This window comes from Galeopterus variegatus, unplaced genomic scaffold (genome assembly GCF_000696425.1).
Source record: "Galeopterus variegatus unplaced genomic scaffold, G_variegatus-3.0.2 Scaffold769, whole genome shotgun sequence".
NCBI classification, from domain to species: domain Eukaryota; kingdom Metazoa; phylum Chordata; class Mammalia; order Dermoptera; family Cynocephalidae; genus Galeopterus; species Galeopterus variegatus.
In genome coordinates, this window is record NW_007726880.1 from 488,393 (window position 1) to 506,389 (window position 17,997).

Sequence of the window (17,997 nt, forward strand, 5' to 3'; positions counted from 1 at the left end):
CTCCTATTTATGGAAGTTATGTCTATATAAATGGAATATTTTAGAAATTAAAACTGACACATTTAAAAAATACTTTCTCATTAACATATTCAAGATAAGTCCATAATAAGTTAACATAATTAACTTTTTTTGAAAAATAACTATATTTCTAAAAACTAATAAAAATTAGTCAGAAGAGTGAAACTGACTTACATTTTGGCAAGTCCCTTCAATGTCTGGCTTCCTGGGTGAGAGCCAGACTCCATGTGCTTCTTCCTTCAATCTGTTACAATATCACATAGCATGTGTCCTCTGGAAACTATGCTGTACCCTCATGAGAAGATGAGAATGAGAAAAGTAAATAATGTCTTAATACTATTATGATAATAGTTGGACCTCACATACAGCCCTAAAAGGTCTCAGGGATTCCCCAGCATTCCTGGACACACTATGAGAACCTCTGTTCAACATTAGGGATTGGGAAACTTTTTCTGTAAAGGCCCAAATAGTAAATATTTTAGGTTAGGCAGGCCATTTGATCTCTTTGGTAATGACTCAACTCTACCATTGTAGCAGGAGCGCAACCACAAACAACACTGAACAAATGGGCATGTTTGTGTTCTAAGAAAACTTTATTTGTAAAATCAGGAGTAGATTAGATCTGGCCCAAGGGCTATAGTGTCCCAACTGCTGCTCTAGATGATGATAAAAACCAAGATGTCAACTATACCCCAGTTATCCATGTGGCTTGGTCCCTCCCTTCCTTCCAGATTTGGTCATTGTCATCTGAATGAGACCTTCTCTGTTGACCCAACATCAAACAGCCCGGCCCTCACTCCGAAGCCCCTTCCCTCCTTACTCATCATCATCTAACCTGTTGTTTATTATGTGTCTTGTCCAACTAAGGGCAGCACCTTGAGAGCAGGGACAATGTTGACTTGTTCTCTGCTGGATCCCCAGTGCCTAGAACGATGCCTCAGTAAATGTTCGCTGAATGAATGAAGTAGCTTTTGGTTTGCCTATCCATTTTATCCTCACACCTCATTTCCATTTTTCATTCAAATGGTGGGATTCACTAACAAAATAGGAGCATTTAAAGAATAATGTGTCATTTTTGTAAAGTTGATCACTGACTCGATTAACATGTGTATAAGGACTATACTCTCACTTACCACAGAATGACACTTCTGTGACCACATGTATGCAGGTTTTCTCCCTCACTGACCAATTCTCCAGAACCCGCTGGATTCAATCCAATTCTGACACTAACCAGGGTGAGTGCAGACCCCACAGGTTAAGGCCTCCATCCCACAGACTGACCCCATTTCAGGCACCGATCACAAGTACTAGGTACCCAGGTTACACACACTTCTGTCTGACTTGGCTACAAATCACAGGTTCCCACACACCCCTTCTCCAGTTCAATCATTTGCTAAAACAGCTCACAGAACAAAGGAAAACCATTTATTTAGTGGTTACTGGTTTACTATACAGGATGTCACAAAGGCTACAGTCTCACAGTCGGATCACTTCAGACACCGATCACAAGTACTAGGTACCCAGGTTACACACACTTCTGTCTGACTTCGCTACAAATGAGAGGTTCCCACACACCCCTTCTCCGGTTCCATCATTCGCTAAAACAGCTCACAGAACCCAGGAAAACCGTTTACTCACTGGGTTACAGGTTTATGACACAGGATGTCACAAAGGCTACAGTCTCACAGCCAGATGAAGAAGCACAAAGGGCGAGAAGAGCACAGAGAGGCGCGGAGCTCCCACACCCTCTCCAGGCGGGCCACCCTCCACCCCCTCAACAAACACCAGAGCCCTCCAAGCCCTGTGCTCTTCGGCTTTTCTGTGGCCTTCATTGTGCAATAGGCGTGACAGATTAAATCATTAGCCTTTGGTGACCAACTCAACCTGCACCCCGTCTCCTCCCCTCCCTCTAATCACAAGGTTGCTTCCCCTGGCAACCAGCCCCCATCCTTAGGGACTTTCCAGGTTATTCCATTAACATAAACTCGGGGGTGGTTGAGAGGCGATTCTTATGAAAAACAAAAAAGGCTCCATTGACCCTTCTTTCTTCCATCACACAGGGAGTTACAAGGCTTTTAGGAGCTCTGGCCAAGAAATGCACACAAAGACCATATTACTTTTCATGTATCATAATATCAGAACATGTAATATGTTACTTGTCTTTAGAACAATCAGATTTCACAAGTGTAAGTCTCGCCAGCACACAGTGAGAGCCTTGGAGTAGGAGTCAGAAGGCCTGGCGTCTGCTTCCAGCCCGGCCACCCATCACCCTGGGGACTGCCCCTGCTCCTGAGCTTCAGGTTTCTCAGCTGACGCCCAGGGAGGGAGGGTCCTGTCTGCCCTGCCTGCTGGCCACACTGCTGAGGGAGGTCCCAGAAGATTGTTAAATAAAAATTATTGGAGGCCAGTCTTTTGGACTCATTTCTGCACTGGATAGCAGTAGACCAGACTAAAAACCAGAATGGAGCCACCTCTGCTAAATCCAGGGGCTTAGGTTGTGGTCTAACTTGAAAAGTCAGTAGAAAGAGGTAACAGCCAATTTCCCACAGAGGCCAATTTAAATTTAAATACGTATGATAATGAGGTTCCCTCTGCTTTAATTGTTACCCAAAACTGACAGGCAAAAGTACCCTATAGATCTGTCTCTCTATCCCCACCTTACAAGGAAAGTAACTTTGAAATGATCAATCTGTTTTTTGTTCTGTTTCTGCTGTCCTTGGGCTTTTCTGTCTGTAAATCATTTGTTATTTGTAATAAATTCTGGAGCACTTCCTCAACTCTGTCAGATGGTGTTTCCTGGGTCAATCCTCACATTGGGCTCCCAATCAACTTTACAAAATTATTTCTGCCTTGACAGCCTAATTTAAGTCGACAGGATGATGAGTGTGGAGACTAGGCTGTCCCAGTGAGTGGCAGTTCACATAATCATGAGAGGAGACTCACCTAGAGCTAGTCACGCACACCAGAACTGGCTCAACACCCACGCCTTGGGCACTGCTGACATGCTGGGGCACAAGAAAGGAGAAGCCTGAGGAACAGGACTGAAGGGGCCATTCCAAGCACAGGCCTGGCTCCGCAAACACAGCCAGGAAAAATTCATTGTTCTGTGGGACTCAGGGTGTCCTCAGGAGTCACCATTCACTTGAGTGTCCAGGCAAAGGCCACTTTTCCTCAGAGATTAAGGCAGACCAGATGACTCAGGGTTGGGAGAGATACCAGCGGGGGAAGGAGGGAGATCCTAGGATGAAACCAATCCCTGCGGATAAGGAACAGATTTCCCAAAAAGAGAATGGAGCACGCATGGCATGGTGAGCAGAGGGGAGACCTACAGTGGGCAATGGGGGTGATGTCACGTGCGAAGTAGGGGGCTGTCTGGAAAGCTGACCCTGTGGAGGGGCTGACTTCTTGGGTGCTCACTATTCCGGAACCTTCAGCCACCCACAACCCACAAGTAGTAGGGTTAGGACCTATGAGATTTCAAAAGACCTGCAAAATGTTTGACACATCAAAATGGAAACTTGCTGAATCGAGCATACTAATATGTAAAGGTAAAATTAATAAATATTTTCTTAAATAGCTATAAAAACACATCTACATGTCAGTTAATGCCTTATGTTCAGCTCATCAAGTTACATGGACAGCATGTGTGATGTGGGATTTGGGGGCCATGTAATCCATTTGATGAGCTGTCGGGAGGGGGCTGCAGAAGTCAGTGTCCTCTGACCCGGGACAGGTCCAATATGTTCCTGAATCACCCCTAGTTGGGACAGGACAGTGCAGGGAAGTATGGCTTGCCCTGCCGGACATCTGCAGTGGCCTGTGTCTCTGACTTCTCACGGGGGCTTGCAGCGACATGGGTGGTGGTCCCAAGAGCCCAGGGCAGTGGGGAGGGGCACTGAGCACTAAATAAGCCAGGACAAAGGGACTTCTCAGAAGAGAAATAAACTGGGACTTCCAAATGCTCATGTTCACTAGAGTAAAGAGATCCTGTGACAGGGGGAAGGGGAAGAACACATGGGTTCCAAACATGAAGGAATTCATGACATTTGTCTTCACATTGCCACTGCCACGTGCTCTGCTTCGCACTCTGCTCCCTCAGCTACTCCTCACCTGGCAAGGCCCCTTTATCAGTTCCATCCACACCCTTTACTTTTGTTTCAAAGTGTGTTTCACAGCTTGTAACTGATCAAGGTCCGCCTTCCATTAGACAGCCAGCTTCCTGCAGGCAAAGCCATGTCTACTGATTATGACCATAACCCCTGCACTCAGGCAGGCACACAGAGCCTCTCAGTAGATGTTTGTTATCTGAAGGACCTTTAATTGTGAGTAATGAAATAAGAGCCCACTGCATGTCGTTCTGCACCACCACCAAGCCCACTCACGTCTGCTGAGGGATTGGAGACCAGCTGGACCTAGTAATCAATTCTCCTGGAACTCTCCAAAAGTTGAAACGGACTGATTTTTTTTTCATTTAAACTCTTTCAATGTTTTCCTAAATTATGATCGGCCATCCCTGTGAAAGTATTTAATTATATCCCTAATACAATTCCCCTTGATAGAAGTAAGAAACTTTTGTTATAGTAGGCCCTCAGGGAAGTCCCGTACATAGGGCCTGAGACACTGCACACAAACACACACTCTATCATGAGGCAATGTTTTCTTCTCATCGGACAGATGAGATTCACACTATGACTCCTGTTCCCCAACAAGGTACAACAGACAGTATGCTCTTCCAGCAGATAGCCTGCCCATCTGAAACAAGAAAGGAGGAACATACAATGTCCATAAAGTAATCTGGTAAAAATTTAATTCTGTACTTCTGCTGGATCCAAGGCTCTTTGTCAAAGGGCCTTCTACAGGATCTGAATTCTTCTTTCACAATTTTGCTTACTTTGCATTGACATTTACAAATATATACATAAATATATAATTTTTCACATATATAAAAACTTTCTGCCTATATATCCTTGAATAGATATACAAGTATAAAAGCATATATTTTATATATTTATATATATATAACTGAACATATATAAAAGTATATATATGTTTCAAATTATAGATATCCATATATAATAGGTGGCATAGGATCATATATAGCTTTCTACATCCCTAAACTTCTATGGGCAACCCACTAAGCCACACTGAACTCGTTGTCAGTTCAGGAAGTTGCAGGGCCCCACCCCTGGGTAGAGGGTGAGGGTGCAGACAACGCCTGGGTGGTGCTTGGCTCTGTAATTGACAGAGGATAAAGAGGAGAGAAGTCCTTTGACCAGGCTCAGCCTCTTAGAGTCCTGCAACTTGCATCTCCTTGCCTGGTCTTGCCAAGAGCAGAATGCCATGCCTAATTTTGACAGGCCTGAATCTGTAGTCTCCCTGCTTTTGACAAAGAGCACCATTTGACTTTTTGATCAAATGGCTGAAAAGTCATTCTTTCAGCAAACATCTGTCAGTATATGAGAGAATATTATTCTGTTACTGTCTGAGTTTGGTTTTTGCTGATATAACAGAATACCACAGACTGGGTAATTTACAAACAACAGATTATTTGTCTCACTGTTCTGGAGGCTGAGAGGTCTAAGATCAAGGGTCTACATCTTGCAAGGGCCTTTTTGCTGCATCATACCACGGCAGAAGTCAAAAGGGCGAGAGACCACGTGTGCAAGACAGCAAGAAGGGGCTGAACTCGCTTTTATCACAAGCACACTCTGGGTGCTAATAAACCTACTTCCTAACAATATTAGTATATGCCCTCATGACCTGACCACTCTTATTATGCCCCAACTCCCAACACGGATGCACTGGGGATTATGTTTCCAACACATTTAAATCCTAGCACTAACAAAGTCTACTGAATCTTGTAAGAAGCCAGAACAATAGGTAAAAATGCAAAGTCTGTTTCTAATAAAATACTATACTGACATACGACAACAGGTGTTTCATCTGAATTTAGTGACTGAGCATTTGCCAAGAATCTTAATTTGTATTTGTGAAGACTTTTTCAATTGTAAGTGACCGAATCTCAGTTAGGCTGGCTATAACAACCATGTTATTCAACAAGGTTTTGAGGGCATATGCCAAAATAAAACAAAATAAGTGGTATATAATTTGGGGCAGGCAATTATTTGCAGATGATACTGTACACCTAATAAATCTTACAAGCTAATGAGAGAAATTAGTGATATGGCTACATAAACCGTAAATGTGCAAAACGAATTTACTTTAATTAATTTTCTTTAATTTAATTTTAATGTACTTTAATGACCCATGACCAGTTCCAAATAGAAATGGAAAATGTGCCCTGTGCACAATAGTTTCAAAAATAATAAAATGCTTAGGAATAAATTTTAATAAGAAAGATAAAACACTTGCATAAAGTGCAAAATTTTATTGATGGACATAAGAAAATACATATTCCTGAATAGGAAGATGTTACAGCAAAAGCATGCCCATATTTCTAGAATTAATAAAAACATTTAATTTAATATTTAAAAAGCCCTCGTGGTTCATTTTTATTTTTTGGAACTAGACAAAACAATTTTAAATTTTATCAGAGGGAATAAGATGTAACAAGCACCAAGAATATTTAGAAAAAAGAATAGTGACTATGGGGTTTGTCCTCTCAGACATTCAAATTTACTACAAAGCTGGTATAATCAAAATATGGTACTGGTGCATGAATACATACATAAGTCAGTGGCATAAAACTGACAGTTCATAAGCAGATGCAAATTAATATGGAAATTTAAAATATGCTAAAGATGCATTTCAATTCAATGGGTAAAGAATGGATTTTTTTATTAAATGGCATTGCGACAATGAAATATCCATTGAGAAAAAAGTAAATTTACATCCTTACACTGTATAGATGGAACTTCTCATTGTAAAAGCAAAATACTGTCAACGTTAGAAGAATTAATAACATTAAAACATAAGGGCCAGCCCGTGGCTCACTTGGGAGAGTATGGTGCCGACAACACCAAGTCAAGGGTTAAGATCCCCTTACCAGTCATCTTTTTGGAAAAAAAAAACCAAAAAACATTAAAACATAATATGGAGAAAATGTTTATATATTTCAGGCTTGGGAAGACTTAAAGATGTAATCCAGAAACCATTACAGAAAAAGTTCACCAATTTGATTACCCAAAACTGAAAATCCTGTATGACGGGAGAGGAAGAACAACCCAGGAAGAAAGATTTGCAGCGCATGTGAAATCTAACTTAGTATTCCTAGTACTCAAGAGGATTGTAGCAATTAGTAACAAAAAGACAAATAGCCTTATAAAAAATGGTTAAAGAACGTGAATATGTAATTCACAAAAGAGGAAATACGAAAAGCAAAAAATAGATATATTGATATATATATATAATATATAGATATTTCTCTTTTGTGAATTATGTATTCAGATATTTTCATAGATATAAAATAGAAAGTAAAAACTGAAGCAGCTACACAGAATTTTTTGCCCATAAAACTTCAAAGTTTGACAACATCTAGAGATACAAAGTGTGTAGAAAAACAGCACTCACATATTCACATACTCTTGTTCAATATTTTGAAAGCTTCCTGTCAAATTTATTAAAATGTGACACGTGCATGTTATTTACCCCAGCAACACTACTCCTAGGACTCTGGCCTACTGAGATAAGAGCAAGAATATGAAAATACATGAAAGTGAAGAAGTATCTAAGGATGTTAGTGCACTCCTGTTCATAAAAGCAAAAAGTGGAAAAAGCCTAAATATCTATCTATTTTGGTTGGTTGAAAAAACAACAATGCATTCAGAGTAAGGACTTTTATGCAACTGTTAAAAGAGCAAGTCACATCTGTTGCGTGCTGGCCTATGAACACGTCTATGATTAACTGGCAAGAGGAAAATGCAAGGGAAAGAACAATATGTCCAGCCTGACACGAGATTTTACCTTTATAAAATAGGTGGGAGAAGTTATAATAGACAAAGAAAATTCCAGAACATTACGCAGGGGTAGCACAGGACTAGCAAAAAGGAAGATTTAATTTCTTAATGTGTTTTTCAGTAATTTTCCAAAAACCGTATTGAAAATGCAGCCTGAAGATGATATACAGTTATATCAACCGTATACACATACATGTCAACAAGGGCAGCTCTAGAAAATGTGCCAACTGACAACTAAATGAATTAGCACTAAATAGCTCATTAAACCAAAAAGAAATCCCAAATGTGACACCTATAAATGACAAATAACACTTCAGGAAGAAACGTCTTTGTTCAATTGTTCAATTGCCATATTATTCTTCAATTGCCAGATTATTCTTCACGTACTAAAGGAGGGATAACTCACCTGAGGCAGTGGGCTGCACGGATTGCAGTTGATGCCACCAACAAAGAACATGTTGGGCATCACAGGTCTGGGATAGTCCAAAACAAAGTCAGTTCGTAACAACCAAATGGATGTGTGGCTGAAGAGATCAGATGCTGTCACAGGTGTCTGGAGAATTTCAGAGGCAACGTCTAAGGCACTTTTCAAGAAAATGGGGCAAAAGAATTGCTCCTCCAAGTGGAAAATGTGGTTCCATACTCTCTCTTTGAAGGTCATGACATCTGAGAACCCTGAGAAACCTCTGGGAATGTAAGAAAGAGGACTGGGGCTCTGTGCACCTTCTTCAAGGTAATGGCAATATATTCCCCTGGCGAAGACCACAGATGGGAGCGAAAAATACTTGGCAACAATCAAGCCACACATGTCAAATGAATCCAGGAAAACTGCATCAAAAGAACTCTCTTTCAAGTATTCTATTAATTTCCTGTCATTAAACAAACTCCTACAATGTGAAAACAAAAGTTCAAAAATAGTGTTGTACGAACTCGTTAATATCGAAAATAAACTTTGTCCTCGAGTTTTCCATTGACTGTTGGCAAAAACCATGAACTCGCGGTCCAAATCCTTTAGAGTATAAGAAATAGAATAAGTCTTTACTGTATAATTTGACAATTTTCCCAGTTGCCAACTCACCTCTGGTGTAACTAAGACCAAATCGTGCCCTCTATGCATGAGTCTCTCCACAACCGGACGCATGGTAAACCAATGGCTCCCATCCATGGGCACCACCAGCAGTTTGCCTGCCTCAGCCAGGCCACCTGTCAGCAGCAGACACACACACAGAAGAAGGGGGCCGGTCACAAGTGCAGGAGCCATCACGTACCTGCGGCCCAGAGCAATTCCGCTGCTGGGATACTAAGCCCGTGTGATCCAGTAGGTGGAAGAACAGGCACAAAACCTGCCCCACGAGAGGGCGTGTATTCATACATTCATAGAAAATTACACTCACTGCCAATGATCTCCTCAAAATAATAACAATAATAATAATAAATGAGCAGCATTTGCTGAGACATCTACTTGTGTGTTTTCCAGACAAGAGTACGTCGTGACCTTGCCTTGGCGAGAGATCACGCCTGTACTGCAGTAAAGTGGGATTAGAGGCAGAATCATTAAGCAGTGCTTTTGCATTTGAGGAATCAGAGAAATGAAAAGGGAAGTAAAGTTAATAAAGATTGTATTTTGGGAATTTTTCAAAGGCAAAATTTGAATATTTATTGTCAGTCCACCAAAGCCTCCTTTGCCAGAAAGGGATTGGCATTGCAAGCTCCAAGGAAAGACTGCAAGGCCCTTAGCACTGACCTCACCCCCTGGCAGTGGGGTTGCTGACAATGAGAGTATCTGCTATCACAGGCATTGTTGCTTGTCTTGTTCAATTTCAAGAAGGATTCTTGTTTCATTTCCAAACTCTCTGGGGCCTCTGAAAACCGAAAATAAGATTCACAAGGCTCCTACATGGACCATCGCAGAGGTTTGTTGACAAATCCTGGGTCAGTCTGCTATGGCCAGCGAGGCTGAATCCTCCCTTGGGAAGGAAGTTACGCCCACTAGAGATCCACCTTGACAAAACAGTCCACCGCCGGGCAGATGTGTGCATGCCAAGACGCGCCGTATGTATGCCAGCACCCAGTGTGCAGGGAGGGTTTGGGTTTAACCCTTTCTTGTAGGCTGGCTCCAGAATCCTGGTTCTCTTACTTCCTCCCCAACAGCAGCTCTCTGCTCTTTTTCTGGCTCCTCTTGTGTCCCAGACACATAAAGCATGTTTTTACAAAGGCTCACTTTCTGTCCTACTACCTGCTGGTCAAATCCTCTCGTTTCCATCACCCAGTAACGTCTACCAAGAGCCAAGCAAAAGGACTTGCGTCTATAGACCAAAACTGCCTGTGCCCTCGAATTAGAGCATGTGAAAGCATGAGAGTGGCCGGAACAGGACGGCTGGGACAGCAGGACATTAAGGTTGTTGATGCAGTCGCAGCTGCTGTTGGGCTCAGTAGTAAGGGAAGCTGGCATTTGAGATTCCAGCCACCACCTTATCTCGCGGTAGAAGCAGCAAGTTCCTGGAGTCAGGACCCCTCCTTGTGCTGAGAACTCTGCTGTCTCTTACCGGGACAGCAGTGCCTGCCGTGGACGCAGCGGGGAGGGTGGCACCAGGGCAACGTTTCCAGCTCTAACTGTGAAGATCTTCCTGTCCACAGCCCAACATCACCAGGTGTCACATGCCAAATAGGAAGACTCAGCATTCCCAGGGGACTGAAAGGCGCTGGGCTTTGCCATGCTCCAATTAGAGGAAAAAAATCTAGGCTAGAATAGATCAAGAGGCACACAACAAAGGTTTAACTTTATAACATCTTGATTTTGTCCCAAAGTAAGCTACAGATTTGATGCAATGCCGAACTAAACCTCACTGAGATTTTTAACCTGACCCAGAACAGTCTTAAAAGTCACCTAGAAACATGTCAGCTCTCATCATACAGATGTTGCTGTCACACCAGTGCTGCCACAGATAGCGCTGACAACCTCTGCAAAATGTTCACACAACGCGCAAGGCAGTGTCTCCAGGCACCAGAGACTCCACGCCCGGAGGAATGAAGGGGGCACAGTGGCCATGCATGAGTCGCCCACCAGTGTGGCTTCTTGCAGGAGGGCGAGCAGAGGGGGTGCACACCGAGCCCCCAACCCTCACTCTCACATGTCATGAAGCCCCGCTGCCCGCACGGAGCATGGAGTGGCAGGAAGCACGTGGGGAATGGACCTGCACGGGCTGGAGAGCGACAGCAAGTGTGTGGCCGTGGCAGGGGGTGGAGGGAAAGTGGAGCACACACGTGGCCCAGGGCTCCAGGAGGAGGCACGAGGACTGCACGTCTGGGTCATACATTTCTTCTCCCACTGCTCTGGGGCTGGGTGGGGGTCTGAATCAAGATGTTAGCAGGGTGGCCCTCCCTCTGAAGGCTCTAGGGGGTGTCCTACCCTGCCCCTCCAGCTTCTGGCATCTGCTGGCATCCCTCACAGTTCCCTGGCTGGTGGCTGGGTTACTCCAGTCCCTGAGTGTCTTCACGTGGTCTTCCCTCCATGCATATCTGGCTCTGCATCCACATTTCTTTTTTATAAAAGGACACCAGTCACATTGGATTAGGGCCCACCCTAACGACCACGTTTTAACTTAATTACCTCTGTAAGACCCTATCTGCAAATAGGTCACATTCTCAGGCACTTGGGTTTAGGATTTCAACACTAATGGGGATGGGGGTCACTATTTAACCCCCAAACAAAGGCCAGGCCATCCCGGCCTTGTGTGCTTAGCTGGAGGACTGAGCATCATCCTGAAGGCCAGGGCAGCCACTGAAGGAGATATGGCACCTGCAAGGTTTCTATTCCTGAAATATCCCTCTTGCAAAAGACTTAGATCGACACAGGTCAGCTCTTGAGGCTGTTTCTGCAGAGGGCAGGGCCTGAATCAAAGCCTCAGCCCCTTCTTCAGGGACAGAACAGATGGAGATGCAGTCAATGAAAGTTCCCACCAGGGGGCGCTAGCAGCTGGAGAGCGGCACAGGCTGGAACGGTAAAGAGAAGGCGAGTCTGCAGGGCATCCCCAGCTGCCCAGGGAGGACGGTCCCCTGGGAGCTGTGAGCACTCAGGGCAGGAGAGAGGGATGCTTAGCTGTGGGAGAAACACCTCAGCCCCTGAGCTATTCCTCAACCCCATTAAAATGTCTATGCCCAGTAAACAGCCTGCTAATGAGCACAGGGTAAGGGTGGGAACATGCTGCTAGACTGACATTGTCACAGGAAAGGGGCTCTCCCTGTTCTAAATTCATGCAGTGACTTTCTGTCTACATATTGGTGTCATCTGATTTCTAGTTGCACATCAGACACCCTGGGGAGATTTGGCCACCTGGGTAATGGTGGTCCCGTCAGACATAGGGGCCTGGGCAGATCAGGACTGTAAGGAGAAAGAAGCTTGCACACATTCTGGTGTCTGGAGACTCCAGGAGGGGATGTGCGAGGCATCGGCTTCAGGTTCTGCAGCAAGGAGGGGTCTGGGCTGCTCAAGTAGACTTGGAGCCACCTGCATGTGGTTGTGATTGATGCCATGGTGTCACAGAGGTCACCCCAGAAGAGTCCAGAGAGAGAAAAAAGCATCCTTCCAGACTGCCCCCTACTAACAATGTTCACCTCTGCCAATCCCATAGACCTCAACATAGAAAGAAAAACTTAAATTTTTGAAGAAAACATAGGAGACAATCTTCACACATCAAGTAAGGAAAGAATGTTTAGATAGACTATTTGCACAAAAGTACAACCCCCCCCAAATTACCATATTGAACTTCATTAAAATCTTAAACTTTTGCTCTTTGAAAGATATAGTTTTAAAAATGTAATAATCTAAGCAACACACCAGAAAAAAACATTGGCAAAGCACATCTGACAAAGGATCTGTATGCAGAATACATAAAGAACTCTCATGACCCAAAAATACGATGAAAACCTAAAAAAATAAGCAGGGGATTTGAAGGGACACTTTTTAAAGATGTGCATTGATAATAAGCACATGAAAGTATGTTCATCAGCATCAGTCATAAAAGAATTGAGAATTAAAACCATGATGAAATTACACTACGCACCCATTAGAATGAATACAATGCAAAAGCGCAAGTGTCAGCCAGAACACAGAGCAATGAGAACTCTAACACATCGCAGTTAGGAAGGCAAAACAGTAACTGCTTTGAGAAACAGTGTGGTCATTTCCTACTTAGTTGTACATACACCTACCATGGGCCCCAGCATCCCCACTTCTAAATATTTACCCGAGAAAACCACAACCGGATATCCTCAGAAACACTTGTACACAAATATTCTTAGCAGATTTATTCTCAATAGTAAAAAACTGGAAACACCCACATGTTCATCAATAGGAAAGCAGATAAGCAAACGGTGCTGTATCTCTGCGATGGGATACTACTCAGAACTAAGAAGGAATGAAATAGTGACACACGCAGGAACATGGACGAATCCAAAAAGACTAGAGGACTCCAGACACAGTACAGTACACATGCACGTTTTCCATCCTTGCTGGTGTGATTCCATTCAGACGAACTCTAGAAAGACAACTCTATTATCCAATGACAGAAACCAGGTCAGTGGTTGCCTAAGGCTGGGGGCACGTATTAGGTAATGGAGCAGGACACAAGGGAAGCTACTGGCTCATGGAGTGGTCCATGTCTTCAATGTGGTGGTAGCTACACACGTATATAAAATTATTAGAAGGCAGAAATATATTACTGAAATGGAGCATTTTGAGAACATATAATGTAATTAGAAAAGAAAAAAACAAACAACTTTCCTGAGTTGATAGAAAAATCTACCATACAAAGGCCTACATATTACTAGAAACATTAACAAATACTTAATTCTAATAATATTTCATTCACATCCTGATATGTATTTTTTTTAAATTTGAACTTTAAATTTTTTTTTTTTTTTTTTTTTTTTTGTCTTTTTCCGTGTCCAGCAACGGATCGCAACCCTCAGTGTCGCCCCCGCACTGGACCAGGACCGGCAACGGGATCGCAACCCTCGGCGTCGCTCCCGCGCCTCGCCCAGCCAGTGAGTGGGAACCGGTCCGTATGTGGGATCCGAACCCTCGGTGGTAGCGCCGCCACGCTTCCCAAGCGGCGCACTGTAGCAGTGTGCCACCGGGCTGGCCCTGAACTTTAAATTTAAAAGTGCCTACATATATCACAATAGAAATAAAAATACCTAAAAGAGAATACGATGTAGAGTCCTCAAACTCAGAATGCTTATAACCCCACAATCACTGTTTTAAAGGGTGACACGTCATCCTTCCTTGAGGACATTCATATTGAGTGCCCACCATTTTTTCATAAACAAATTCAGATTAGGCCGCAGAGAAAACTATATGATAATAGGTTTACATGGCAAACTAGAAATGATAAATGTGGGATTGAAATCATTGCACGGTATTCTGATTCACAGTTACTACCAGCCCGGAGGTTCCAGGATTGCATGACGGGTCAGTTTTGAGGAGGTGGGGGTGGGCCAGGATATGTGTCTAAAGTGATGTGCAGAGGCAGGGAAGCAACACTAATCCCCCAAGTCTTCTTTTCACATATTTACTCCACCTCCCATCTGCACTCCTACCCTAAGGTTTGAAAACCCCTAGAAGAAATCTTGCTAAGCCACTGTAAAGCCATCAGCACCATGCCAGCCTGGACACCCTCATGAACCCAGACCATGGTGAGATTAGTGGCCATTTGCTATGACCACGTCTGCTGCAGCTGAAAGACCAATAGGACTGAAACAGCTATTACACTAGACCTCTGCCCGTATTTAATGCTTAACTTTACAGAATGTTTTTTTCAGGGTCACTGGCTTGAACACTTCCAAAGGGCACCATCTCCCTAGCACATGGCACAGGGCACACCCTTGAGGTGGTGCAAGGTCACAGCCTGGTTCTCTTGCTTTCCCAGCTCTCCCTTTCCCTCTGCCAGGGCCAGCTTCATGCAGATGCGCCCTGTGCAGTCACACCACACCCCATGTTTAGAAGGGCTTTGCTCACCTCTGAGCTTCTCGCTGTACTGAGAGAGATGTGGGCTGCATCCTGTCTGAGGACCCTCAACCCTATTGTTCTAGATGTAAAAAGCCCTGTCTCACTTGTGTTGCGTTTGCAGTTTTCAGAGTTCTCCTGTGTGTGCTGCTATTTCACAGAGGGAGAAATGAACACTCAGAAGTAAGCCACCACATGCCACAACCACACAGCTGAGTTTCCTATAGCTCCTACCCATGTTCTTGCTCTGCTAATATAATGGGGACACGGGAAGGATCCCTGGGGCCAGTAGGGGAGGTTTCCTAGACCGAGCTCAGGCTGGGCACAGAGGATCTGCTCATTCCCGAAGCCAGAGCTGTGGCCGTGACAGGGCTCCAAGGTGTGCATGGCTCTCATAGGGTGAGGAGCACAGGAAGCCCCTGAAGAGGTCACCAAGGGCAGACCCACGTACTACACAAGGATGAAACCGCAGGGTAATGCCGGGTCTGTGAAAGAGCATCAAACTTGCTCTCCTTGACGAAGTCCAGGGTGGCTGCATCCTTCGGGAGGCTCTGGAAGCTGATGAAATACATGTCTGCAACAGTCAGCTATTCCTCACTGCTTCAGAACAGCAGTCAGAAATGATCTCCAGCAAAGTGATGGTTTCCAAAGGAGCCGTAACAGTTCTCCATAACAATTCTCCATCTCTTCTTGGTCATACGGCACAGGATACATTTTTCTTGTATCGTATGTGGATTCTCAGAAAAGCAAATTGATTTCTGGTGCCAACACCACAAATTATTGCCCCCAGCACTGAGAAGCTCACTATAGCCTTCATACTAAGCCAGTGGCTTCCAACCTGAGGAGCCACCAGCAGCTTGTGACCTGCTATATTTTACAAAATAAATAAAAATGAGTCAGAATAGTGACATTTTTTCACATTTCTGCAACTCCCTTCAATGTCTGGCTTCCTAGGTGAGAGCCAGATTTTCTATGTGCTTCTTCCTTCAACCTCACAATATCACACACCATGTAACCTCTGAAAACACTACTGTACCCTCATGAGAAGACAAGAGTGGAAAAGGCAAATAATGTCCTAGTACTATTATGAACATACTTGGACCTCACATATACCCAAAAGTGTCTCGGGGATTGCTCAGCATTCCTGGACACACTTTGAGAACCTCTGCTCTACATTACAGATTAGGAAATTTTTCTGTAAAGGACAAAATAATAAATATTTTAGGTTAGGCAGGCCATTTGATCTTTACCATTTGATCTGCTACCATTGTAGCAGGAGAGCAACCACAGACAACAATGAACAAAAGGGCATGCCTGTTTTCCAATAAAACTTTATCAGTAAAATCAGGAGCAGGTTAGATTTGGCCTGAGTGCTATAGTGTCCCAACTGCTGCTCTAGATGATGACAGAAACCAAGATGTCAACTCTGCCCCAGACGTCCACACGGCTTAGTCCTCCTTTCGTTCCAGGTTTGGTCAGTGTCATCTAAAGTGATCTGCCCTGAACAACACCTTAAGAAATAGCCCAGCCTATCACTCTGAAACCCCTTCCCACCTTATTCATCACCATCTAACCTACTGTTTATTTATCATGTGTCTTGTCCAACTAATGGAGCACCCTGACGACAGAGACTATGTTGTCTTGTCCTCTGCTGGATCCCCAGTGTGTAGAAGGATGCTTGGCATTTAACAGACCTCAGTGAATGTTTCCGGAATGAATGAACTAGCTGTCCTTTGCCTACGCACTGAATTCTCACACTTCATTTTCCTTTCAGCTGGTGGGATTCAGTGAGGAAATGGGGACACTTAGAGCACCATGAGTTCCTTTTTGAGAAGTTGGTCATCAGCTCTATTTACACATGTATAAGGAAAGCAAATGCCTTTTTTTTTTTAATATAGGACTCTACCCCCACAACACAGAACCACACTTCTGGGACCACATGTGTGCGGATTTTCTCCCTCACTGACCAATTCTCCAGAACCCGCTGGATTCAATCCAATTCTGACACTAACCACGGTTAGTGCAGACCCCAAAGTTTAAGGCCTCCCTCCCACAGACTGGCCCCACTTCAGACACCAATCATAAGTACTAGGTACCCAGGTTACACACACTTCTGGGTGTGGAAACTAGGCTTTCCCAGTGGGAGGAAGTTCCTAGAATCACACAAACAGACTCGCCCAGCGCTAGTCACGCACACCAGAACCCGCTCACGTGAGGCCTGCCAGCCCATGCCTTTTGCACTGCACACAAGCTGGGGTCTGAGAAAACAGAAGCCTGAGGAACAGAGGTGAAGGAGTCATTCAAAATGCATAGTCTGTTTCTAATAAAATACTATACCGAGATAACACACCAGGTGTTTTATGTGAATATAGTGACTGTGCATTTGCCAAGAGTCTTACCTTGTATTTGTTAAGATTTTTTCAAATGCAAGTAACCAAATCTCAGTTAAGCTGGCTTCGATAGCCATGTTATTCAATAACGTTTTGCACGTATATGCTCCAATAAAGCAAAGTGAGTGGTATAATTATTTCAGCAGAGAATTATTTGATGATGATATTGTACACCTCATAAATCTTACAAACTAATGAGAGAAATCAGTGATATGGCTACATCTAAGATAAATGTATATAAACTAATTTACTTTAATCAATTTACTTTATTTTAATTTTAATGTATTTTAATTACCAATAACCAGCTTTTAACAGAAATGGAAAAATGCCTTGTGCACATTAGTTTCAAAAATAGCAACATGTCTGGGAATAAATTTTAATAACAAAGATAAAATGTTTATATAAACAGGAAAATTTTATTGAAGGACATAAAACAAAATATGAGTAAATAAAAAGGGATACATATTCCTGAATAGCAAGACTTAATAGCAAAAGTATGCTAATCTTTCTAGAATCAACATTTATTATAATATTAACACAGCCATAATAATTTATCTTTATTTTTTAGAGCTAGACAAAACAACTTGTAATTTTATCAGAATCAATAAGTTTTAGAATACCAAGAAAATTTAAAAGGATAGAACAACAATTATGGGGTTTGCCCTCC

The 17,997-nt window shown here is 43.3% G+C and overlaps 1 protein-coding gene across 2 annotated transcripts in view; it reads right to left on the minus strand.

The window, feature by feature from the left end:
• Positions 1-17,997, minus strand: part of UGT1A6 (UDP glucuronosyltransferase 1 family, polypeptide A6) — an 86,601-nt gene that overhangs the window by 45,173 nt on the left and 23,431 nt on the right. The window contains exon 1 of one of the 2 annotated variants that reach the window (XM_008572262.1): positions 8,341-9,195. The exons of the other annotated variant lie outside the window; for it this stretch is intronic. Coding sequence (XP_008570484.1) covers positions 8,341-9,195 — 855 coding nt within the window. Of the gene's footprint in view, positions 1-8,340; positions 9,196-17,997 lie in introns of those variants that run through there. 2 annotated transcript variants of the gene reach the window in all.